We start from the raw sequence: 24,861 nt of genomic DNA, 5'->3' as shown, positions 1-24,861 counted from the left end.
CGTCTGTCCGGGAAGGCTTTCCGCGCACGCGCGGCTCGGCGCTCCTGCCGGGCGGGGCCGCGGAGCCTTGTGACGCAGCCTGGCGCGCGGGCGGGGCGCCACCTCCGGGCGCGCCGCTCAGCCTCTTCCGCTGCCGCCGTGGGAATGGAAACATCTGGCCCACGTGCCGGAAGCCCGCTCGCGGCGGCGACGGCGGCGCGCCACTCCGTGTCCTATCGCGCCAAACCCCTGCGGCTGTCATCGCGAGACGAGCTCGTCGAAATGGCCGCTTCCAGTCAAGGTAAAGGCGGGCGCGCGCACCGCCGACGCCGCGCGGAGCCGCCTCTCTGGGTCCCGGAAGGGGGAGGGCCGCGCGCCGGCGGGTCTCGGCAGAGCTCCCCCGGGAGTCCGGGCCGCTCGCGGCCGGGGAGGGCGCCCGGGGCTCGTCGCTGGCCCGGCCGCTCCCAGGGTCCGGCCAAGGTCAGGCGCCGGGCTGGGACCGAACCGCCCCGAGGCGTTGTCTCCGGTTGGGCTCGCTCAGCCTTCCGGCGCCGCCCCGAACAGCCTAAGCCGGGAGACATTCTGTCCTTGTTCTCGGAAGCACTCTGGCGCTTTCAGACGGAGGCGGCTTCTTTGTCTCTTTGCACGTTCGTCCCCAACACCTGGGAAGCTTCTTTCTGTGCGCAGGGAGCCTCCTCTTGCGCTTTTAATGTCTTCCAAAGAGTAGTACACATCGGATTGTACTTTGAAATCGTTTCTTATTTAGTCCGCGTAGTCAGGAAGATTCCCTGTAATACACACGGGAGCATGACTTTTAAGTCATGCTTCTTCCCCGACTAATTATCCTGCTTCAGGTTATATTTAGTTCATTACTGGCTCTCAATATCCTATTGCTAAACAGAGCTATCATCGAAAACCCAATTATGTAAACCCCCCAATTACGTAAATTATGTTAAAAACAAAGGCAGTGAGGATATTCAGAATTCATCACTTCTTAATTATTTGCTGTGTTTCGCTGTTGTGTGTGCTCCCGAGGTTATTCACATGTATTGTGTCTATGTGGTGGAAACAACAGCATGGTGTGCTGCTGTGCGTCTCTTTCCAGCCCTTAGGGTCGTGATGTCACACCCACCGGGGGTGACTACATAGTGGAAATGGATGTACGCAGCAGATCACTCCCAGCCGGTTGGTAAACATTGACCAGCATCCCACCAAATCTAAGTGACTAAGGGGTTCGAATGCACAATTTAATTATTTTCCTGCGGAGTAGACTGCTCTCATTCACTTAAAAAATACAGGTTCAGGGACCCCTTTTGACTGGAGCCCCCTGTAGAGCTGATGGGCTTTGGTAAAGTTACATTAAAACAAAACTCAAAACCTATTCTTGTTTTCACTGATATTCTTTAACCCAGGGAGAGAATTTCTTCATCAACACAGCAGTAATGTCTTACTGTTGTGTTGTGCTGGTGCTTAAGGTTACATTAGAAAAATAATTTTTCATGGCGCCTGGTGGCTCCGGTGGCGTCCGACCGGTATCCGACTTCAGCTCAGGTCATGATCTCATTGTTCATGGGTTCCAGCCCTGCATCAGAGTCTGTGCTGACAGCTGGGAGCCTGGAGCCTGCTTCTGATTCTGTGTCTCCCTCTTTCTCTGCCCCTCCCCTGCTCATGCTCCATCTCTCTCTCTCTCTCAAAAATAAACATTAAAAAAAAGAAAAATAATTTTCATGTAACTACTTGTGAAGCCATTAGAAGACCCAGTTCCTCACGTGTCCATATTTTGGTTCTGTTAAATTGGGGTCTGTGATCCATCTTGAAGTATATTTCGTGTCTGATGTAAGGTAGGGATTGCATTTTTTTTCAGTACAGATGACTAGTAGTTCTAACACAATTTGTTAAGAAGACTCTTTCTCCATTAAATTACCTTGGTTCCACGTTACTGAAAATCAGATGACCGTGTGTGTAGATCTACTTGTGGACTCTGTATTCTCTTCCATTGATAATATTTGTGTATCCTTCGGTTGGTGGTACACCGTCAAATATGGTAGCTGTGTAAGTCTTGACATTAGGCAGCTATAGTATTCTGTAGCTTTATGAGAAGTCTTGAAATTCCTTTAACTTTGTTCTTTTCCCCCCCCCCCCCAAAATTGTTTTGACCACTTGCGGCACATTAGATTTTCCTAAACAACTGCAACGATATCTCCCATTCCAGCTGCTCTTTTCTCGGTGTGACTTTGATACTCCTCCCACTCAGTGATGGGATCTATGTATTCCCTCTTGAATCTGCATAAGGGTTTGTGACCACTTCTACAGAATGTGGTAGAAGTAACGCTGCATGGCTTCTGAGGCTAGGCTTCTGGGGCTAGGTCTTAAATGGTTTTCATAGCTTCTGCTTGGCCCTCAAGCTCCTTCACTCCATTGGTCTCTCACTACTTGCCTTGGGCCATCCACCCTTGAGCCTCGGCACCATGCTGTAAGGAAGCCCAAATTAACCTACATAGAGAAGTAGCCTGTATATGTCAGTGTGGGAGATGATTCCAGACCTTCTGCCTGTAAGCCTTCCAGCGGAATCCTCACACATTGTGTAACAGGGGTAAACTGTAACGCTATATCCTATCAGAATCCTGATCCACAGAGTTTAAGAGCATAATAAATGATTCTTTAGCTCCATGAAGGTTTGGCATAATTTGCCATAGTAGCTGGAACACTACTCAAGGAAGTCTTTTGCACCTCCAAATACATTTTGGAACCAGCCTGTCAATTTCTAGATAAAAACCTACCTTTTGACTGGGATGGTGTTGAGTCTATACATCAATATGGAGAGAATGAACATTTTAATAATATTGCCTTGCAAATCATAGTACATATCTCCATTAATTTCAGTCATTTTCACTGTTTCCCTGCAGTGCTTTGTTCTTTATAGTGCAGAGGTCTTGTGCGTATTTCATTAAATTTATCCCTGCGTTATCTTCTCACAGAGAAAGGGATTAGACATTTTGTTAACTCTTTTTCCTTTCTTGGGCGAATCACTTAACCTCTGAGCCTCCATTTCTTTTTTTTTAATGTTTATTTATGTATTTTCAGAGAGTGCACAAGCAGGGGAGGGGCAGAGAGAGGGAGAGAGAGAATCCCAAGCAGTCTCCGCACTGTCAGCACAGAGCCCGATGCGGGGCTCTAGCTCAGAAACGGTGAGATCATGACCTGAGCCGAAACCAAGAGTCGGATGCTTAACCGACTGAGCCCCCCAGGCGCCCCTGAGCTTCCATTTCTTGATTAGAAAGTGGAGTTAATAAATAGTACCTTTTTTTTGTACCGACTATGTTCTGTGAATTTAATTAGAAATATGTATTTGTTGCTTAGCACATTTCCTGGTAAGCATTGTCTAGTAAGAGTTCAATAAAACATTACCATTTATCCTTATTATCAATGGAGATTCATATAGTAGTAAGAATTTGTGAATTTGTGGGCTACTGAATAGTACTGAGTGACTCTTCAAAAAGGAGAGGCAAGGGCGCCTGGGCGGCTCAGTCAGTTAAGTGTCTGACTTCTGCTCAGGGTATGATCTCACGGCTCATGAGTTCCAGCGCTACATTAGGCTCTGTGCTGACAGCTCAGAGCCTGGAGCTTTCTTTGGATTCTGTGTCTCCTTCTCTGTCTGCCCCTCCCCCAATTGCACTCTCTCTGTCTCAAAAATAAACAAACATTAAAAGGAGAGGCAAATGAAAAATTTAAGTGAAAAATTCATTTAAGATACTAATTATTACTAGCAGGCTTTTGTAGGTCCTTTGCTTGTTTTTAAATTCGAGAGGAAAAAAAAAATCGAGAGGAAAAATTAGAGCACTAATTCTAAATTGTCTAGTTATTTTTTTCTCTAAGGCAGCTATTATTTGTTGATTTTATTCTGATTTTTAAAAATTGCTATCCACGATTTCAGAGTTAATTTACTATTTAAAATATAATAATATTTAGAGGTTCTTATTACAATACCTGTTTCTTAAAAATCTCAATCGAGTTAAGAATTGTGATTTATTGTAAAAGTAAGTATTTTCTTATTCCGTATCTTAATTCTTGTAGGAAACTTTGAGAGAAATTTTGAGTCACTGGACCTTGCAGAATTTGCTAAAAAGCAGCCATGGTGGCGCAAGCTGTTTGGGCAGGAATCTGGGCCCTCAGCTGAAAAATACAGCGTGGCGACCCAGCTGGTAATTGGAGGTGTCACTGGATGGTAAGTGATATGAAAGATGTCCAGTATCTTTTTTTGCATGATTTGGTATTGCACTCGTGGGAACCACCTCCTTAACCAGTGAAAACACATGGACTTTTGTGAAATTGATCACTTAATGTGTAGCATTCATCTAAACATCTTGTTAAAGTGCTACTTAATGGTTGTGGTTATACACGTGAGTATTTATCACATTCCAGGCAGTATTTTGAGTATTTATATATTTCATTTCCTTTTCACAACTCTTGAAATTGGTACTGGTATTATCTATCCTCATTTTTTTCCAGTTTTATCGAGAAATAAATATGCATCACTGGGTAAGTTTAAGGTATATAGCATGATGGTTTCATTTACATATATTGTGAAACGGTTACCACAGTAGGTTCAATGAACATTCATCATCTCATATACATACAGTAAAAAGAGAAGAAAATACTTTCTCCTTGTGATGAGAACTCTCAGGATCTACTCTCATAACCATTTTCTTATACAACAGTGTTAGCTGCAGACATTACATTGTACGTTACGTCCCTAATACGTATTTATAACTCCAAGTTTGTACCTTTGGACCACCTTCATCTAGTTCCCCCTCCCCCAGCCCCCTGTAACCACAAATCTGATGTCTTTTTCTATGAGTTTTGTGTTTATTTTAGACTGTACACATAAGAGATTGCACATGGGGTGCCTGGGTGGCTCAGTTGGTTAAGCATCCGACTTCGACGCAGGTCATGATCTTGCGGTTCATGACTTTGAGCCCCGCATTGGGTTCTGTGCTGACAGCTTGGAGCCTAGAGCCTGCTTCGGATTCTGTGTCTCCCTCTCTCTCTGCCCCTCCCCTGCTTGAGCTCTGTCTCTCACTCTTAAAAATAAACATTAAATTTGAAAAAGTTTTTTAAATAAGGGATTGCACACATAAGATCTCACATATAAGTGAGATCTTGCAGTATTTGTCTTTATTTGTCTGACTTACCTCACTCAGCATCATGTCCTCAAGGTGAATCCATGTTGTCACAATTGATAGGATTCCCCTCCCCTTATGGCTGAATAATAGTCCATTGTGTGTGTGTGTGTGTGTGTGTGTGTGTGTGTGTGTGAGAAAATATCTCTCTATAGATAGATAGATCATATCTCATGTTTTTTCACCCATTGATCAACACGTAGGTTGTTTCCATGTCTTGGCTGTTGTGAACAGTGATGCAGTGAACATGGGGGTGCAAATATCTTTTTGAGTTCATGTTTTAATTTCCTTTAGATGTATTCCCAGAAGTGGAATTGCTGGATCATATGGCAGTTCTATTTTTAGTTTTTTGAGGCACGTCCATATTGTTTTCCACAATGGCTGTACCAATTTACAGTCCCAGCAAGAGTACACAAGGGTTCCCTTTTCTCCACACTGAGAAGTGGAGAATGCAAAAATACACAAATATGTAAAGTATGTATATAGATAGCTCATTTCCTTCTCACAACATCTCTGAAATTGGTACTGTAATCATTCTCATTTTATAGGAACTGAGGCTTAGAAGGTCCAGGGTCTCAGAGCCAGAAAGTGGTATACTAGGGAGCTAGCTGCTTGTTTCTTAGCTGTGTCAGATGATAACGTTCTTAATGTGACACAGCCTATGGATTTATTTGTAGTAAACTCAACAGGTTTAATAGATTTAGTCAGAAAGACATAATGCATCAATTTCATCTCTCCATTCTACATTTAAAACTCCTATTGTACAACATAATCTATAGAACAGTGCATATGATATTAATGAATACGTATGGAGTGAGCACCTGTTTAACAGACACTCAGGTTGAAAACATGTGGCTGGCACCCCAAAAACTCTAGAGATGAACGCTGTCCTGAGCTCCTTGCTTTTCTTTTTACTTTTTTTTTTTTTTTTTTTTTTTTTTTTTTTCAACGTTTTTTATTTATTTTTGGGACAGAGAGAGACAGAGCATGAACGGGGGAGGGGCAGAGAGAGAGGGAGACACAGAATCGGAAACAGGCTCCAGGCTCCGAGCCATCAGCCCAGAGCCTGACGCGGGGCTCGAACTCACGGACCGCGAGATCGTGAACTGGCTGAAGTCGGACGCTTAACCGACTGCGCCACCCAGGCGCCCCTCTTTTTACTTTTAACAGCAGTTCAGTCAGGAAATATTATACTGTCGTTGATCTGCTTTTGAACTTGAAATAGACGCACTCGTGTATTCTTTTGAGTCTTCCCTTTTTTCTCAACTTCTTTTGTATACACGACCATGCGTGCAGTTGTAGTTCCTTTGTTTTCATTGGTGTTTAGAATTCCATCAGATGAGTATACCACAGTGTTCTTATCCAGGTGATGACTGACACTTGGGTTGGTTCAATTTTTGGCTAATTTAAACACTGCTGATATGAACACTCCATATAAATTTCCTGGTCCATACATATGCACTTTTTTGTAGGGTCTAGACCCAGGAGTTGAATTGCTGGGTCGTGAGGTTTAAGTGTCTTCAGCTTTGCTGGGTAATGTCAAACTGATACTTGATTTGAAAAACCACTTTCCAAAAGTGATTCTGTTTGCCTCTCCACAGCAAGGGTTGATGTTCCTGATGCTGTACATTCTTGTAAGCACTTGGTACTGCCAGACTGAAAGTTTTGGTGGTCTGATCGTGGCATCTCACATGGGTTTCGTTGCATTTCCCTGAGTACTGGTGGAATTGAACAACTTTTACATGTGTTCCATGACCCTTCTGGACCTCGTCTTTGATGAAGTCTCATTTTTAATCTTTTGTAATTTTTTTTTTTTATTTTATTTTATTTATTTATTTATTTATTTTTTAATATATGAAATTTACTGTCAAATTGGTTTCCATACAACACCCAGTGCTCATCCCAAAAGGTGCCCTCCTCAATACCCATCACCCACCCTGCCCTCCCTCCCACCCCCCATCAACCCTCAGTTTGTTCTCAGTTTTTAACAGTCTCTAATGCTTTGGCTCTCTCCCACTCTAACCTCTTTTTTTTTTTTTTTTTTTTTTTTTTTCTTCCTTCCCCTCCCCCATGGGTTTCTGTTATGTTTCTCAGGATCCACATAAGAGTGAAACCATATGGTATCTGTCTTTCTCTGTATGGTAATCTTTTGTAATTTTTCTCTTAAGTTGTCATTCTTTTTCTTATTGAGAGTTGTAAGCATTCTTTATTCTGAATACGAGTTCTTTATTGGTTGTACATTTTGCAGGTATTTTTGCACATTCTGCATTCTGTGATTGTCTTTTCATTTGCCTTTTGGTGTCTTTTGATGAACGTGTAGTATTTTCAATGTCAATTTTATCGATCTTTACCTTAACAGTTGGTAATTTTTATGTTCTGTTGAAGTAATTTTTTTTGCCTACCCCACACACTAGAACTTTATTGTTTTACCTTTCACATTTACATTTATAAATCCACCCGGAATCGTTGTTGGTGTTTAGTGTTGGTCGACATTTCTTTCTTTTTTTCCACGTACAATACCCACTTGTCCCAACTCACTTTATTGGATATGCTGTCCTTCCCCCAGTGCTCTGCCATGTGTCAGACCTGCATGTGTGTGTGTGTGTGTGTGTGTGTGTGTGTGTGGAACCGCAACTGCCATCTTGGTTTTTAGGACTTTCTTGGCTGTTCTTTATTGTTTTTTTTAACAGTTTAATAAATTGGCATATCATAAGATACGGTTGTTTAGAGTATACAATTTGATAAATTTTGACATATACACACCTATAAATCATCACCACAATCAAGGTAATGAGCACATCTATCAGTCTAAAAGTTTCTTCATACCTCTTCATAATCCCTTTTATGCCTCTACCAACCACTGATCTGCTTTTTATCACTACAGATTACTTTGCATCTTCTAGAATTATAGATAAATGGAATTATACAGTATGTGTTCTTGTTTGGCTGCTTTCTTGTGCTTAGCATGTTAACCTGGAGGTTCATCTGTGCTGTTTTTTTTTTTTTTTTTTTTAAATCAGTTCATTCCTTTTTATTGCTGAGTAGTAATCCGCTGTGTGGATGAACCATTTTGTCTATCCATTTACCTTTGATAGATACAGGTTTGTTTCCACTTTGGGGGTAAAACTGCTATGAACATTTGTGTACAAGTCTCTGTGAATGTATGCTTTCATTTCTTTTGGGTCAATACCTGTGAATAATATGGCTGGGGATTATAGGTGGAATGCTTTAATTTCTTAAGAACTTGCCATATGCTTTTCTAAAGTGCCTGTACTATCTTATACCTCTACCAGCCCTAACACTTTGGCAGTATGTCGTTTTGATCACAGCCATCCTAGTGGGTGGAAAGTGGTGTCTCATTGTGGCTTTAATTTGCATTTCCCTAACGATTAATGATGTCAGCATCTGTTCATGGGTTTATTTTTGCCATCCATATATCTTTGATGAGGTATCTGTTTTCTTTTCTCCATATTTTTATTGGGATGTTGATTTTCTCATAATGGAGTTATGAGAGTTCTTCGCTCCAGGTACAAGTTTTATATCAGATATGTGGTTTGCAAATAAATTCTTCTACTCTATAGCGGTTTATTATCTTAACAGTAAAGAACAGAAGTTCTGAACCTTGAAATGTAAGTTATTGGCTCTTTCTTTTATGCCTGTAGCTTTTGGTGTCATGTGTGAGAATATTTTCCTGACCCAGGATCACCATGATTTTCTTCCATGTTCTCTTCTAGATGATATATAGGTTTAGATTTTTCGGTTAGGACCATGATCCATTGATCCATTTCGATTTGCTTTTTGTTTATGTTGCAAGGTAGGAATCTAAGTTATTTATTTGCATATGATATGTAATTGCGTCCACATGGTTTGATGAATAGACTATACTTCTCTACACTGAATTGCTTTTGCACTCGTGTCAAAAATCAATTAACTATATGTCTGTTTCTGAACTTTATTTTTTAGATTTTATTTTTACGTAATCTCTACCCCCACTGTGGGGTTTGAACTCATGACCCTGAGATCAAGAGTCACGTGCTCTTCCCACTGACCCAGCCAGGCACCCCTGTTTCTAAACTCTTTGTTAAGTTGATTTGTCTATCTTTGTGCTAGCATCACACTGTTTTGATCACGATAACTTTATAATAAGTCATGAAATCAGGTAGCATAAATCTTACGTTGTTTTTCTAAGTTGATTTGACTGTTCTGGGTACACAGCATTTTCTTTTTTTTTTTTTTTAATATATGAAATTTATTGTCAAATTGGTTTCCATATAACACCCAGTGCAGCATTTTCATATGAAGTTTAGAATAAGCTTGCTGCCAATTTCTACAAAAAGCCTGATATGATTTTGACTGGCATTGCATTGATCCATAAACATGGTTTATAGATTGGTTTGGGTTTCTTTTAATTTCTCCCAGCAATGCTTTGTAGGTCTTGCACATCTTCTTTCTGATGCTATTGTAAATGGTATTTTAAAATATCAATTTTGGATTGTTCGTTGCTTATATATAGAAACACAATTGGAACTCACGAACTGCAAGATCATGACCTGAGCCGAAGTCGGACACTCAACCGACTGAGCCACCCAGGCACCCCTAAAAGTTTTTTTAATTTTTTTTTAAGTTTATTTTTGAGAGAGAGAGAGAGAGAGAGAGAGAGAGAGACAGATCACGAGCGGGGGAGGGGCAGAGAGCAAGGGAGACACAGAATCCGAAGAAGGCTCCAGGTTCCGAGCTGTCAGCACAGAGCCCGACTCGGGGCTCAAACCCATGAACTGTGAGATCATGACCTGAGCTGAAGTCAGTTGCCCAACCGACTGAGCCACTCAGGCACCCTGCAACCTAAAAGCTTTAAGGGATTTGCTCAAAATTAGTAAGTGGTAGAGGTAAAATTTGAATCAGGGTCTTTCTGAGTGCAGAGCCTTTTTTCCTTTCTTATGTTGTATAAGAGTGGGAAGGAGCTGGATCATCCCAAGGTAATTACGATCTGAACATTGTTAGAAGTACATGTTTCTGTGTATTTGACAGCTTGTCGACTTGTCTGATGTTGGTTTGGTTTTTGTAGGTGCACGGGTTTCATATTCCAGAAGGTTGGAAAGTTGGCTGCAACAGCTGTGGGAGGTGGATTTTTTCTCCTTCAGGTCTGTATGTGACGTGTTCCGGGGTGTTTGGAAGTCCTCCTTGCCCATGGGGAATGTGATGTGAGGAGCCGTACTTGAGTCCTGGCTGTATTACACTAGAACAGCCTTTGCCCTTGTTTTCAGCGTACTATCTGAAATTCTAGTGAGCATTTGAGTCCACTTTCATCAACTACTAGTCACATTTTATTTCATAATTTATAACACGGGGAATATTCCTTATCATAGTTCCCTCATAGGGTTTTCAAGACCAGTTGAAATATGAAACATGATTTCAAAAATACGAAGTGTGATGCAAGTACCTTGTGATACTATTATTTTGCCCAGGGCACATTGATCCCAGAGCAGCCAAGGAGACGAGGGCTAAATGATATTCAGTCTTGTGTGTTTGGCCCGGAGTTGATTTCAGAACTCCTGGGTATTGATTCTCTGAGGCAGCATTTGGCATTGCTTTGCACACCTGACTCCACATTGGAATCACCTGAGGACGTTTAAAGACCGCTGGTGCTTGAGACCTCGTTCCCCCGCCACCGCCCCTCGATTCCATAGGAGGTAGATGCAGTTGCCCATCTGAGTACTTGTACACTCGTGGAGAAGCACTGCTCTGTAGGAGACAGAACTTGTTGGATTGTGCCACAGTCTCCAAATTCCTAGCCCTTTGCCTCCTTCCATGGTTGACAGCCCTCACTTCAGCAAGGTCAGTGCTGCCTTCGAACCGCAGGTGCAGTGAGTCTCCCAGATGGGTCAGGGGAAGAAGGACCGTGCAGGAGGAGGGGGCTGGTGCCTGGCGGGCCAGGGTAGAGGCCGGGGCCCGGCTCAGTTGGGTGTAGTATTTCTCTCTCACAGTTTCCATGGGTCAGAAGTTCGGGGAGGGGAGGGTGTGTGCTTGTGGCCGGAGGTCCCACGTAGTTACACGGGGGAGGTGGCTGCGGCAGGGCCGGGCCTCGCTTCCTCTCTCAAGGAGGTCAGGCTTGCTGCAAGTCGTGGGCCCCCTCATATCTCCCCCTCTCTCCTTCCTCCTGCCCCGTGGGGCAGAAGTGCAGTGACAGCTCTCTCCCTGTGCTCCCCCAACCCTGCCCCAGACTCTGTAAATACCTTAATGTTGCTTTCAAATATCTTTTTTCTTTCACCTAAAGCTTTCTTCACTTGAAGTATAATTGACATACAATGTGAGTTTCAGGCGTACAACAGAACGGTTCAGTATTGATATACGTGACAGAATGTCTCAATCTGAGCGTACCCTCTGTTTTTTGGAGGGGCAGTGACTGACAGAAGCAATTGCTACTAGAAACGCTTCCTTGCTGAAGGAGGTGAGACCTGGAGAGTCCATGCTGTGCACTCACGCTACCGGTCACCGGAGGGATGTGGGTGGCGCTAGGCCTGACGTTTCACACAGGGATCCAGGTTCCTTTCCTTCGTACTCGTCATTGTGCTAGCGGCATGTAGTGAGTCTTCCCTCAGTATTTGTAGTGTGGCATCTGTCATATGTTAATCCAGACGTGTGGATCTGATTCGAGTTGTCCGGTCAACTTTCTACTTGATAGTTGGTAATACAGGCTCCTCCCCATATCATTCAGGAGCATCGTGGCTGCTTTCATAATTTTTGCTTGTCCATCTAAATTTTAGAACAGGCTTGTCAATTATTTTCAAAAATTCTGTTGAAATTTTTACTGGAATTGCATGAGAACGATATAGATAAATTTGGGAAAAATTAAGATCTTTTATGATAATGAGTCACGTGTGAATATGTACTTTCCATTTATTTAGGTCTTTAATGTCTTTGCATAGAATTTAAAATTTTTCATCCATACATCCCGTACACCTCTGCCTTGATTTCCTTCCTAGACACCTTAGGGCTTTAGTTGCACTTGTGGCTTTCCTTGGCCGCTCACCCTCAGCCCCCAAGCTTTCCAGTTGGACTTAGAATGGCACAACTAATAACGTGGGACATCTTTTCCTGTGCTTATTTGCTGTCCACATCTCCTTTTTGACAAAGTGTCTATTCACGTCTTTTGCCCATTTTTAAATTGTGTTGTCCATTTCTGTACTTTTTATTTTGTCCCATTAAAGGGATATTAAAGGGTTGTAAATCCTAAAATCAGGTAGTGAGATTCCTCCAATTCTCTTCTTTTTCAGAATCATTTTAGCTGTTCTAATCCCTTTGCCTTTCCGTAGACCTTTTATTTTTATTTTTTTTAATTTTAGACAGCATGTGAGCAGGGGAGGGGGTAGAGGGAGAGAGAGATAGAGAATCCACATCCATGCTGAGTGTAGAACCTGACACGGGACTTGATCCCACTACCCTGAGATCTTGACCTGAGCCGAGATCAAGAGTCATACACTCAACCGACTGAGCCACCCAGGTGCCTTCCATGTACATTTTAGAAGCAGCTTGTTTGTGTATCTGTAAAACCCCTGCTGGGGTTGGGATCGCAATAACTCTGTAGCTCAACTTGGAAAGAATCAGACATCATTTCTTCATCAAGTTTTCAATTCCATGTGCATGGCCTGTCTCACCATTTATTTGTTCATCTTTAAATTCTTCAGCATTTTGTGGTTTTCAGCATGCAGATCCTATTTGATTTTTGTTTCAATTTCTATCTAGTATTTCTTTTACAGCTATTATAAATCATGAATTTTATTCCCATTTCCAGCTGTTTCACTTGCTAGCAAAAAGAATACGATTGATTTTGTGTGTTGCTCTTGTATTCTGCAGCCTTGCTTAAACTCCCCTTTTTCCCCAAATGAGGCAGTTTATTAACACAGCATATATTTTAATGCTTCTTGTTGGCAGCTGCCACCTGTCTTGCATTCTGTCCACATCTCTCTGTCCCTGAGGTGTCAGTTTGCAGCCCCCATCTTGGTCCCTTTCCACCATTTTATGCCCCTCTAGGGCTTGGAGGACCCTGCAGGCCACACTCTTTGAGCCTCTGTTGAAGTGGCTGGGCATGACCCCACTTCTCTGATGTCCCCTGTAGATCTTGGTCATGGAGCTGATGCCAGCGTCAGCCTGGAGGTACAGCTGTCATGCTGTGGAAGCAGCTCGTGTGTAGAACCAGTTCTCATCATAGGGAGCAAGCTCTTTTTTTTAAGTTTATTTATTTATTTTGAGAGGTGGGGGCAGACAGAGGAGAGAGAGGATCACAGGCAGGCCCCACACTGCCGGTGTGGGGCCTGACGCAGGGCCCGAACCCACGAACTGTGAGATCATGACGAGCTGGAGTTAGATGCTTAACTGACTGAGCCACCCAGGTGCCCCTGAATTTCTTTTAATGTTTATTTATTTTTGAGAGAGAGACAGACAGACAGAGTGCCAGTAGGGGAGGGGCAGAGAGAGAGGGAGACACAGAGTCTGAAGCGGGCTCCAGGCTCTGAGCTGTCAGCACGGAGCCCGATGTGGGGCTTGAACCCACAGACCAGGAGATCATGACCTGAGCCAAAGTTGGACACTTAACTGACTGAGCCACCCAGCACTCCAGTTTATTTTTTGTGTTGGATTCTTTGAGATTATGTAGACAGAGATGTCCACAAATAGCAACAATTTGCCTCCTTTCTGATCTGGAGAAGAATTTCAGTTTTTATGAATACTAATGTTTTGTATATTATATGGACTGCAAATACTTTTTCCAGCCCTGGTTTGGGTGGGTGACTGGTTGGTGGTGCTGTGAAATAAAACAGAGACTAGAGGAAGAGCCACAATGCTCTGTAGGAGACTACAGAGAGGAGAGTTTCAATTTGAGATACTTTGAGAAATCCAAACTTCGGTGGAGAGAAGCGGTATCAGTGGAAGATTCATTGGTGGGGTATAATCAGTCTCTTCATTCCTGGGACAACATTAATCCATCAGAAAACAACATACTTGAATCATTTTTTTTAACTTTATTTATTTTCAGAGAGAGCACAAGTGGGAGAGGGGCAGAGAGAGAGAATCCCAAGCAGGCTCTGCACTGTCAGTGAGGAGCCCTGTGTGGGGCTCGATCTCATGAAGTGTGAGATCATGACCTGAGCTGAAATCAAGAGTAGGACCCTCAACTGACTGAGCCTCCCAGATGCTCCTACTTGAATCATTTTTATCCTATTCACACATTCTCATTGAAATTGTTTTTTTTGAGTTTTAGTGTTTGTGTCTGCCGTCTTTATAAAGTGAAGTAGGCTTATTCTATATGTATATTTGGTTGTATTTTTCTCAGTGCCCAGTATATGAAGTTGCTCGTAAGAAATCTCTGTGCAGCCATGTCCTGGAGGATTTCTTTCTGAGCAACAGCGATGACTACATTGTCAGAAAACTCGTGCTTATGTTGGCTCGAAGGTCAGTAAGGTGTCTTCACCTGAAATCTTGAGTTTGGGTTTCAATTCTGATTTTCATCTTACCATTTTAAACTAACTTAAAAGTTCTTAGTGAGGGGTAAGAGTACAAATAAAGTACAACAGTTGCCAGCGGTCACCGAAAGCCAGTCTATTGATCTGGCATCAGGCATGGGGTCTTGCACATAGGGTGGACACTGAGATGTGGAGTGAATGTCATTGTCATGCAATGAACGGGATAGCAGATGTCTCCAGAAATGGAAAATCAGATAGGTTTTTGATAATGTGCTTCAGTGATTAACCCTAATGAACAGAAATAACAAGCCTGTCTTTCTTATTTCTTGCTCTCATTATTGAAACTCTAGCTTGCAAACCATACTGGGTACATCAAGATTGACTGGCAGCGAGTAGAGAAGGACATGAAGAAAGCCAAGGAACAACTGAAGATCCGTAAGAGCAGCCAGATACCCAGCGAGGTCAAAAGCAAAGCAGAGGAGGTGAGACTGTTTTGTTTGCCTGCAGTGTGAAAAGTGTCAGCCTTAGATGGAGTACCTTCACCTCAGAGGCCTTGTTTCACAGCCAGGTAATGTGTTGGTGGCCTTTATCAGTGACTGAGAACACAAAGTGATAGGTGTACATACGTGGCTGGGTCATGCCTTGAATTAGTTCTTGTAGGAATTGGGGCAGTGCGGCAAACGGGATATAGATGGCTTTAAGTCATACTTTGTCTCCATGCACACCCTTCTCTGAAATGTCTATATTTTACACGTACAGAGAGTAGCAGGAGTATCCAGCCCAGAGGTGGGCAAACTTTTTTCATAAAGGGCCAGACGATAAATATTTCCAGCCTTGTAGGCCCTGTGGCCTCTGTCACAACTACTGAGCTCCATCACGTCGCATGAAAATACCCACAGATGATATGCAGACAAGTGGGTGTGGCTGTGTCACGAGGAAACTGTATTTCAAACAGGCAGCCGGCTGGTTTTGGGCTACAGGCTGTATTGTGCCAAGCCTGCTCTACCACATAGAACCAGGTCTGGTTATACTGGCTGGCGCTTGGACAGGAGAAGTCCTTCCTTTTCAAAAGACTGTATTTCGCTTCTTCTTTATTACCTCTAGAAGTATGTTAAGGGTGTAAGGAAATAAGTGCACTGAAGTGGGGAGCAAGAAATAAATAGGATCAAGGAGTCAAGAAGGTGCCTTCTACCTTGCATGGCCTGGAGCCATTCTCTTCTGGATTCACAGAGAAAGGGGTTGGAATGAGTGCAGAGGGAGGATTTAGAGGTAAATTGCAACAGGCCTTGGCCTTGAAATACTGCCAAATGATGGTAACAAAATAAAACAGGTTAAACCCAGAAGGACTGAGATAACAGGAAAAGAATGCCAGAAGACAAGAAACGTCAGCAAATTTTTAGAAGTTGGAAAGCAGATAGATGAATGGTAAATGAGTTAGCAGACTAGAAAGTACTGAACGGACAAGTCCCCTCGCCAGCCGCATAATGGCAGTCTCTCTGTGGTGGTGGGTGGCAGGCCGAAACTGGTCCTTTGTCCAGAATGGAAAGGAGCATCTGTGAGGGCCCAGGAGTGCAGGTGGTCCTTCCCACTCCTATCCCCCCACCTCAAGCTCAGGGTTATGAAACTGACACTGTTTTCATTTTCCCAAAAGTTTATTGTTCAGGTGTTTACAAAAGTAATACATGATTGTTGAAAACTTCTTCAAAGACGTGGGAAGTGTATATAGTCAAAGGTATTAGCCTAATGTTTGATTAGAACTAACTGTTGACTCACAGAGGGAATTTGTTATAAACTAACCAAAAGGTTTGTAATTGATTCCACAAATTTTTGTATTCCTGTTCATGGTCTGGAACTGTCACAGGCCCCGGGGTTAGTGGCTGGTTTCCCCCTCAGAGCCCATGCTCTTACCTGGGAAGCCAGGGAATGAGGATGAGAAATTCAGTGTTTAGCAGTAAAATCATCGGTGACTTTGGCAACAGCAGTTTTGGTGGGGTGGTGGGTGGAGTTGAAGGCCAAATGGTAGCGAGTTGAGGAATGAGTAGGAAGTAAGAAAAAGATAATGAATGAAAACAATTACTTCAGGAATTCGTATGATTTTTTTCACTCCCCCTGATGGTAGATGGCAAAAGACAAGGCCTCAAGTCCAGGGGACAAGTGGAACTGACATAGGGAGACGTAGACATAGCGGGAGGAAGAGTGCTAGAGAGCCCCAGAGGAGAAAGCTGGGGTGTGAGTGGCTTAAATGGTTGGGAGATGAACTCACCACTTTGCTTGAGTTCATGAAATGATTAGGCTGGGATATTGGATGTGTTGTCGCAATGAGTGCTTTTCAGTTTTAATTTCTTTTTAATGTTTATTTATATTTGAGAGAGAGAGAGAGAGACAGAGCACAAGTCGGGTAGGGGCAGAGAGAGAAGGAGACACAGAATCTGAAGCAGGCTCCAGGCTCCAAGCTGTCAGCAGAAAGCTTGATGAGGGGCTCGAACTCACGAACCATGAGATCATGATCTGAGCCAAAGTCAGATGCTTAACCAACTGAGCCACCAAGGCGCCCCATCAGTGAATGCTTTCTAAGGTGATAGCTGTACTTGGGGAAAAGAGGCAGTCTGAATGACTTACCAAAGGTCTCTCAAATGGAAATTGGTCATCGGAGCCAAAGGGTGCTGAGTGCATGTTCTGAGCTGCAGATGAGTAGACAGCAGGTAGAGGCTTTGTGAACTTAAGATATCCTTATTTTAATCATCTTCTGATGCGTCGAGGTATGAGAATGCAAATCCGTGGCATCTAATTGAGAAGAGGCCTCAGAGGGGAGTGGGTGGGTAGATGGACAGATGGACTGATGGATGGACAGGATGAGTGGGTAGAGAGATTTGGAGAAGAGACTTCAGAATGAGCAGCCTCTATTGAAAAGTAGATGTCAGAGAGAATGGAAGAAGTGAATTTGGAAACTGTAGGGGCACCTGAGTGTCTTAGTCAGTTAAGCATGCGACTCTTGATTTTGGCTCAGGTCATGATCTCACAGTTTGTGGGTTCGAGCCCCATGTTGGGCTCTGTGCTGACAGTGTGGAGCCTGCTTGGGATCCTCTCTCTTCCTCTCTGTCTACCCCTCCCCTGCTCTCTCTCAAAAAAAAATTGTGTATATGTGTGTATATATATATATGTGTGTGTATATATGTATATGTGTATATATGTATATATGTATATGTATATATATATGCATACACACACACACACACACATATATATAAAATTAAATCGTAAACTGTCACCAGTTTATTGAATACAGCTTTATTCTTTTCCCATAACTTCCCCTGTGAACTCTGTCCTTCCCTCTTCCTGGATGAATTCTCAGGCAGATTTCTTAGCTCTGTAACAGACATTACTGAAGACCGAATCCAAGGAGTTGCCTTTGGCTTCTCCTTCTAATCCCTCATATGGCTAGTCATCCATTCGAAGTCCCATCTTGAAACCATCTCTTGAATTTCATCACTTCACACCCCTGCTACCGCCTTGATCAGAGAGCCCATGGTGTGGGGATTGCATAGGGTAAAAGACACGTGATTCCTAATAATAAGGTCCTTAGCAAAACAACCCATTTGTGCTCTGTTCTGTTTCTAGGTAGTGTCATTTGTGAAGAAGAACGTTCTAGTGACTGGTGGATTTTTCGGAGGCTTTCTACTTGGCATGGCATCCTAAAGAGGTCAACTTCACTTCCATTATTCCTGTGTTTTCCAGCCAGCAGCCTCTACACTCCGTCATAGACATCAAGTATCTCCTGCTTCTCTTCTTCTGTGCCTTCCTCCCTGCTGCGGCATATCTGAATGGCTTCTATAGGCATCTGTCGGTACAAGTTGATATGGCCCTACTGTGAGCTCGATGGCAACGGAAGAGACCATAGACGTTAGCTCTTCTCCCAGCACACTCCCCACTTGACTAATCTGTAGGTCAGCAAAAATGTTCCTTTCCCTCCTCCGATATAAGATACTTAACAGAGCATGGTATAAGATGGCCCAGCTTGGAGGATGAGTGGATCCTCAGAGGTTGTCCCAGACTTGCTTTGGAAAGAAATAATAAGCATATAGATACCTTATGTGTTGCATGGAAAGGAACTGAATATATTTGCCTTTAAGCATGAAAGACTTGGTATCTTGGTGTCTACTTTCTTTTTTTTTTAGTTGCTTTTAGATTACAGAAAGAGAGCTATTTATATGCTTGCTGTAATTATCCTGACCAAAATGACAGTATAAGCACTATAATTGAAAAATCTGAATATGGAATGAACTTGTGCTGAGCTGAAGGTATTGTGTTTGGAGGGAATGTCTTTAGGGAAACCAACCAATAGATACATCGTCGAATGGACAAACTTAGTGAATCACTTTAGGGTGTTAAGATACTATCCAGGGATGTATTCCACCATAAAGCAACTCATGGCTATTTCCACAGGGTTTTTTCATGGTGAAATAAGTGACTTTAGGTGGGAGACGGAAGAAGCTCTTGGATTTTTATCTCATAGGAACGGTTTTAAGCTTTGAAACGTTAAGTATTATTTACCTCTTGTCAAAACTTTAGGGGTAGCCATAGTTCCTGTGTGAAATTCTACTACTTCTCTACCTAGTTGGTATGAAATATCTCACATTTGAGCCATAGTTTTAAAGAGCTGGTGTTCCAGGCATTCAGAGTGGAGAACAATAGCAGCGACATGTGTGAAGTAAATTATTGCCATCCTCCAACATAATGTGCTGTGTCAGTGACCCCACCTCTTCGAATTATTCTTCAAAATAAAAGTTTACGGACACATTCACATGCTTAGAATCTTAGCACATTTTGTTATAATGACCCGTTACCATGTCTGCAGCCTCATCTAGAATATCCACTTCTGGAGGGTAAGGCTTGTGTCTTCACCGTTACCGATGGAACTGAGCACTTAGGTGTTCAGTGTTTGTTGAATATATGAACGATGACCTCATATAAATGTATCCAGAAAAGGGACTGATCTAAAGAATTCTTGGAGACTTTTTGAGTTCTGAGAATGCAGAAAACTTAGAATTCCTAAACTTGCAGCTGATTGTTTGCAAAATGTATGTTTTTAAGGCCTTCTTTTAAAACATTTGCCTTTTTACTAATCTTGGGAATGATGTATTGAATTTGTAAATTGTAGCTACCAATGGATGTGTGGAACTTTTTAGAATTCATCCACCTGCATTTTTCCCCTTACTTTAAGGCAACATGAAAGTTTTGCTTATAATTTGTATGAAGCATCCTCAAATCATAATGGTATGAGGCTCTGTGTTGCATATTTTGTATAAGAATTTAAAAACTTGTTATTACTTTTTATTATGAAAACGTATATGAAAACTTTATTATGAAAACAAATATATCTAAAAGTAGAGAAAGTACAATGAGCCTCATATATCTTATCACCTACCTGCAGTGATCATCAGATTATAGCTGGTTTTATCAAGCGTTTTGAAACAAATACAGATGTATCATTTCATTATATTTAAGTACGTGTCTCTAAAAGGTAACAACTGTTTTTAAAAATCATGAATACAGTACCCTACTGTCATACCAAAAACTTAACAGTAATCCCTTAATATCATGAGTTATCCGGCCAGTTTTCAAAATTTCCCATCTCCAAGGTTTTACATTTTGGTTTGTTTGAATCAGTATCCATATGACATATACCCACATTGCATTCAGATGGTCTGTTTAAGTCTCTTTTAATCCTGTATGTTCTTTTTTGTTTGTTTGTTTGTTTGTTTGTTTTTGGCCTGCAATATATTTATTGAAGACACTGAGTTATTTGTCCCTTAATTTTCCCCATTCTGCTTCTGAGGCCTGGGTCCCTGGATTATGCCATGTCATTCACCCAGCCCAATAGAATGGTGACTGATTTACTTAAGTAAATCCTAACTGAAGTGCCCTGTGCCCCTGTGGGTTGCGTGACAGGGAGAGTGGCCACTGGCTGCCTCTCTAGTGGGGTGGGAGTTGCCTTATATCCATCCGTTTTTCCGTGATTATTGGCCATGACAACAGAGATGGGCAGGTCATTCTAAGCTTTGAGCAGGTTGTCGTAGATAATAGGTTGAAATAAGATCCATAGGCCTCTCCTGAAGTTTATTTCCAGCTGGCTGCTTCTGGGGCCCTAAGGTGCGCGGTGAAGGTCAGTGTTGCAGGTTGGCCTCCCGCTGCCGCCGTGAGAATGAGCCTGAGCTCTGCCCACCGCTTGTGGCTGTGCTCTGGGGCCTGTGGGGGAGGACTGGGTGCGCGCATTTATGGAGTCGCTACTTTGAGGCCCTGTTGCCAGCGGCATTGCTTGAAGATGGTGAAGTGGGAGGTAAGATTTCCCCCCAAAGAACAGCTGCCAGCCCTTCATGCAAAACCGAGCTACGAGGAGCCGGCAACTATTTTTTTCATTTGATTACCGAGGCCTGTTTAGCGAGGCACGCTTTTCTCCAGTACCCCGGGTGCAATAACGTGTTGGGCTTCCTTTTTAGTGGTGGAGGAAGAGACCGGTTTTTCCTTGACCGACAGAGGTATGCGGCGTGGCCGGGGTTTTGGCGCCCCCTGCTGGCAGGCGTGTGGTAACAGCACATTTGGGCCTGCCCTACCCGGTGGTCGGAACACTCGTGAGGTTTTTCTCCCCTTTGTCCCTCGGCCCCGTGCATCCCACCGCGCCCTGTCTGTCCCCTCCCGAGTCACCTTGGCTCCTCCCGGCGTCCTCGCACTCCGGGCCACCCTCTGACCCACAGTCGCTCCCGCGATGGGACTAGGTAGGATGGGGACGTGGGCCTGATAAGAGCAGAGCTCTAATGCCTGAGTTCCTTCTCCCTGAAGTTCGCCCTGGTGTCAGAGGAGAGAGGAGAGGGGAAAGGGGTCCGGGGTCGCTTTCAGTTTAGGGCTGCTGCCGCTCGGCCTCAAAAACAACTCCAGTGTTTTCAGTCCCGCTGAGGTGCCGCGTCATTGCTGAGCAGCCCGGTTATCATTAGTGTCATCATCTTAAGGTACGTTTTCTTCCCGCTGCCTGTGTGGACTTCACGTTTGCTCCCAGTCTCTCACCACTGAGTTTCAGGACATTCATCAAACCCCGGGAGTCTTGGCTCCCCTCCCCTCCCCTCCCTCGGTCAGAGGGCCCCTTACTGGACCTGGTCAGTCACTGTCTCATGGATGCTGGCAGAAGACAGGACATTAATGAAGTTGCAGAACAGTATCCTAGAAGGAACAAACCTTTCGGAACTCTAGGAACTCTGGCTAACACACTCGTGGGTTGGGTGCTTCAGGTTTCAAAATGTGGCTACTGTATAGTTAACTACTGTAAGAATGTTCTATCATCCTTTGACACTCGGCAGCAAGATGGGCACGGCCAGTGGCTGGGCTCTTATTTGAAAACTCTACTTTTCTATAGTTTTAGAAAATGCGATAAATCTCGACTTGACAAAAATGATATAGAGATGGATTTGAAATTTCTGGAAATCACTAATGCCTCATGATGCTCTCAGTTTCTTCCCTGAGGGAAACTCCACGAAGGCAAAGTTAGGCTGCTGCCCTCTCTGCTCCTTCCACCAACATATCTGCATGGTTGCTTTGTCATGAAGTCCAGGGATGGGGCCTTCTTAATCAATCACTTATACAAGGTTAGTGTGATCTCTTGGGGAATTGGGCAGAAAATATATATCCTATCCTGAAACTGATTTCCCAGAAATCATATGTTCTGTGATGTTTACTTCTTAAGGAATCATGAACTTTAAGAGCACTATTTTTCTAAACACACTTGATAGTGTTCCATTCTTTTCACGTTAAAAACAGTCGACTCACCTTATTGACTCACCTCAACTGTCTACCTTTCTGAATTTAAAATGGTAAGAACTACTATTAGGATTACTGAGAGCAGTGGAAAGTTACAAAGTACTGATTTCACCGGTCGGGTTCCTCGGGGCAGCCTGACTTTTGGACACACCTCATGGGTTTCTCAAGAGCAGCCGAGGTTGACAAGCACTGAAGCACAGAGTTGGAACCTGGTGCTAAAAAAGTTAGAGCTCTGCTGTTAAGTGACTACTTAACAGACCTTTAAAGCCTTTTAAATTAAGTGCCATATAACCGGAGGCCTTCTGGATACCGAACACAAGTGTGATATTACAGTTTATTAAATGGTTAGAAGTTGTGGGGAGTGGATGCAGGGAGGGGAGTTGTCACATAATGGTAGATCAGGAGCTTCTGTCGTCAATGGGTGCTGAAGTTCTTGGGTGAAAAGTAGTGGGGTATGGCCCAACATATCACCCCACGAATGACATACCCATTATAAGGGGGAAGACTGACTTTCCAGTGGAAAGTTAACCAAGTGATTCACCTTGGCACCGCCAGCCCACTTAGAGGCTACAAGGGAGGAGACCATGGTTCTCACCGTCCCAGTTCCTCCCTGGAGACTGACATTCAGCACTAACCATGGTCCCTAACACATAAAAACACTGGATGAATGTTCAACTTCTCTATTTTATTAGTGGCTATTTTATTTTTCTGTGTGCCATGATGGCTGAGAAGAATCAGATTTAAATTAATGTCTGCCAATAGATGTTAACTTCAACTGAGACAGGACTGATTTTACAGATAGGAAGGAACAATGGATTTGAGGCTTTAAAAGGCCTAAATAAAGTAGTATACCCTAGAAGAAAAAAATTCAAAACAGTGTGAAACTTGAGTAGTTAACTCAGTTAAAATAGTGTTTTTAATAAAGCACAGTCATGTAGTGGTTCCTAATGTAAATCCTAGTACCACTATCAACTCATAATTTTAAATGTAATTTATATTTTTATATGATGTAAACATAGTTGTAAATGTTTTATTAAATTGTTTCAGTCTTAACACAAGAGTTCACTTAAATGATTTCACGAGAACGTAGCACTGTCACCTTGGTCTGTGGATCAAACATCTCTAAGGCAGCATTGCTCCACGTCTCTCTGGAGAACGTTCACCCTCAGAGGTGCTGTCTGCAAAATGGGTTCGCTGGGCACACTGTGGCAAGTACTGCATACAGTAGTCCTTTCCAAAGGATCATAATTTACGGTAGCATTTTAAAAGCTTTGAAGTCTTACAGGAAAGACACCTGTTCCCTTATGTCCAACCTGGCATTCTCCAAACTTATCTGCCATGGAAACCTTTCCCCCCCTTGTCTTATAGCAATTCCTAGAAACACTTTAGGGAATGCTGCTTTAAAAGAACAGTTGGTCTCAAATGACAATGGTATTTGAGTATCGGGGACTGCCTTATCTTAGTCCCTTCACAGCAAGATGGCCGTCTGTGAACCAGGAAGGAGGTTCTCACCAGACACTGAATCTGCCGGGGCCTTGATCCTGGACTTGCAGCCTCCAGAGCTGTGAGGAATACATGTCTGTTGTTCATAAGCCACCTCATCCGTGGCATTTCGTTGCAGTCTGAAGGGCCTGAGACAGGCACACAGCAGGATCTGTTTCTGCTCCTGATTAGACAGTCATCTTTTTCTTTCTTCGGTTAGCGGGGAGGCAGGGTGGAATGATGGTGGTTCTAGCATCTGTTTGAGGAAAGGCAATGGCCTGTTTGCTACTGTCACTCCAGTACTACTACATGAAGCCGCTGACAACTGTCAACAGGCTTCCTTCAGCAGCCTTGTCTTACCATCATCAGGAGCTGCTGTAATGTTTTGATTATAAAGATATAAAGAGTAGAGTAGATAAACCATCTAAGAATTCTGTTGCTACCTGACTTCCAATGAAGCATTTTTTCCCCCAGTTTTCTCATGATAAATTAGGGGTCATTAACCATTATAAGAGTCATTTCTAGGCCTTTCCTACCGCTCACTGAACAAATATTAAGTGTCTTCTTGCTAGGCCCTGTGGTGGCGATGTAAAAGTGGAAGGAAATGCTCTTACTGGCATCCGAAAGGGTACTTTGCTCGGAATTACTGGAAATGCAGCAGGTACGGAGTTGGGTTAGAGACATCTTTGAATTGCGCCTGCATTGTGTGGAAGTTCTTCCCCCCTAGCACAGGACTGATTTTAGGAACGGAACCAGTAGTCTGAAAAATGCTAAAGAGAATGCATTAACACCTATGTTTATAGCCTTAATACATTTAGTACTCTTATGTGTTTCTTCCACCACCACCAAACGATTCTCCAATTCTCAGCAGACACTGACTAGATAGCCTACAGATTCAGTTATGACCCTATCTACCTGGAATCAGTGTCAGATCCCACAGGTTAAGGGCTCAGTCC

General features: G+C 43.1%; 1 protein-coding gene across 1 annotated transcript; it reads left to right on the top strand.

Annotated features, from left to right (window-relative positions):
- The first annotated feature begins 105 nt into the window (after nt 1–105).
- Nucleotides 106–20,415, top strand: FUNDC2 (FUN14 domain containing 2). Its single transcript, XM_081794393.1, has 5 exons — nt 106–280; nt 4,054–4,204; nt 10,225–10,300; nt 14,968–15,099; nt 18,236–20,415. Exons 1-5 carry the CDS (start codon nt 145–147, stop codon nt 18,311–18,313), a joined length of 573 nt encoding a protein of 190 aa, XP_081650519.1. The 5' UTR covers nt 106–144; the 3' UTR covers nt 18,314–20,415.
- Nucleotides 20,416–24,861: the final 4,446 nt, after the last annotated feature.

Source organism: Panthera onca, chromosome X (assembly GCF_046562875.1).
Source record: "Panthera onca isolate mPanOnc1 chromosome X, mPanOnc1 haplotype 2, whole genome shotgun sequence".
Taxonomy (NCBI): domain Eukaryota; kingdom Metazoa; phylum Chordata; class Mammalia; order Carnivora; family Felidae; genus Panthera; species Panthera onca.
Note: the sequence above shows the minus strand (reverse complement) of the source record. Positions and strands in the feature narration are given on the sequence as shown.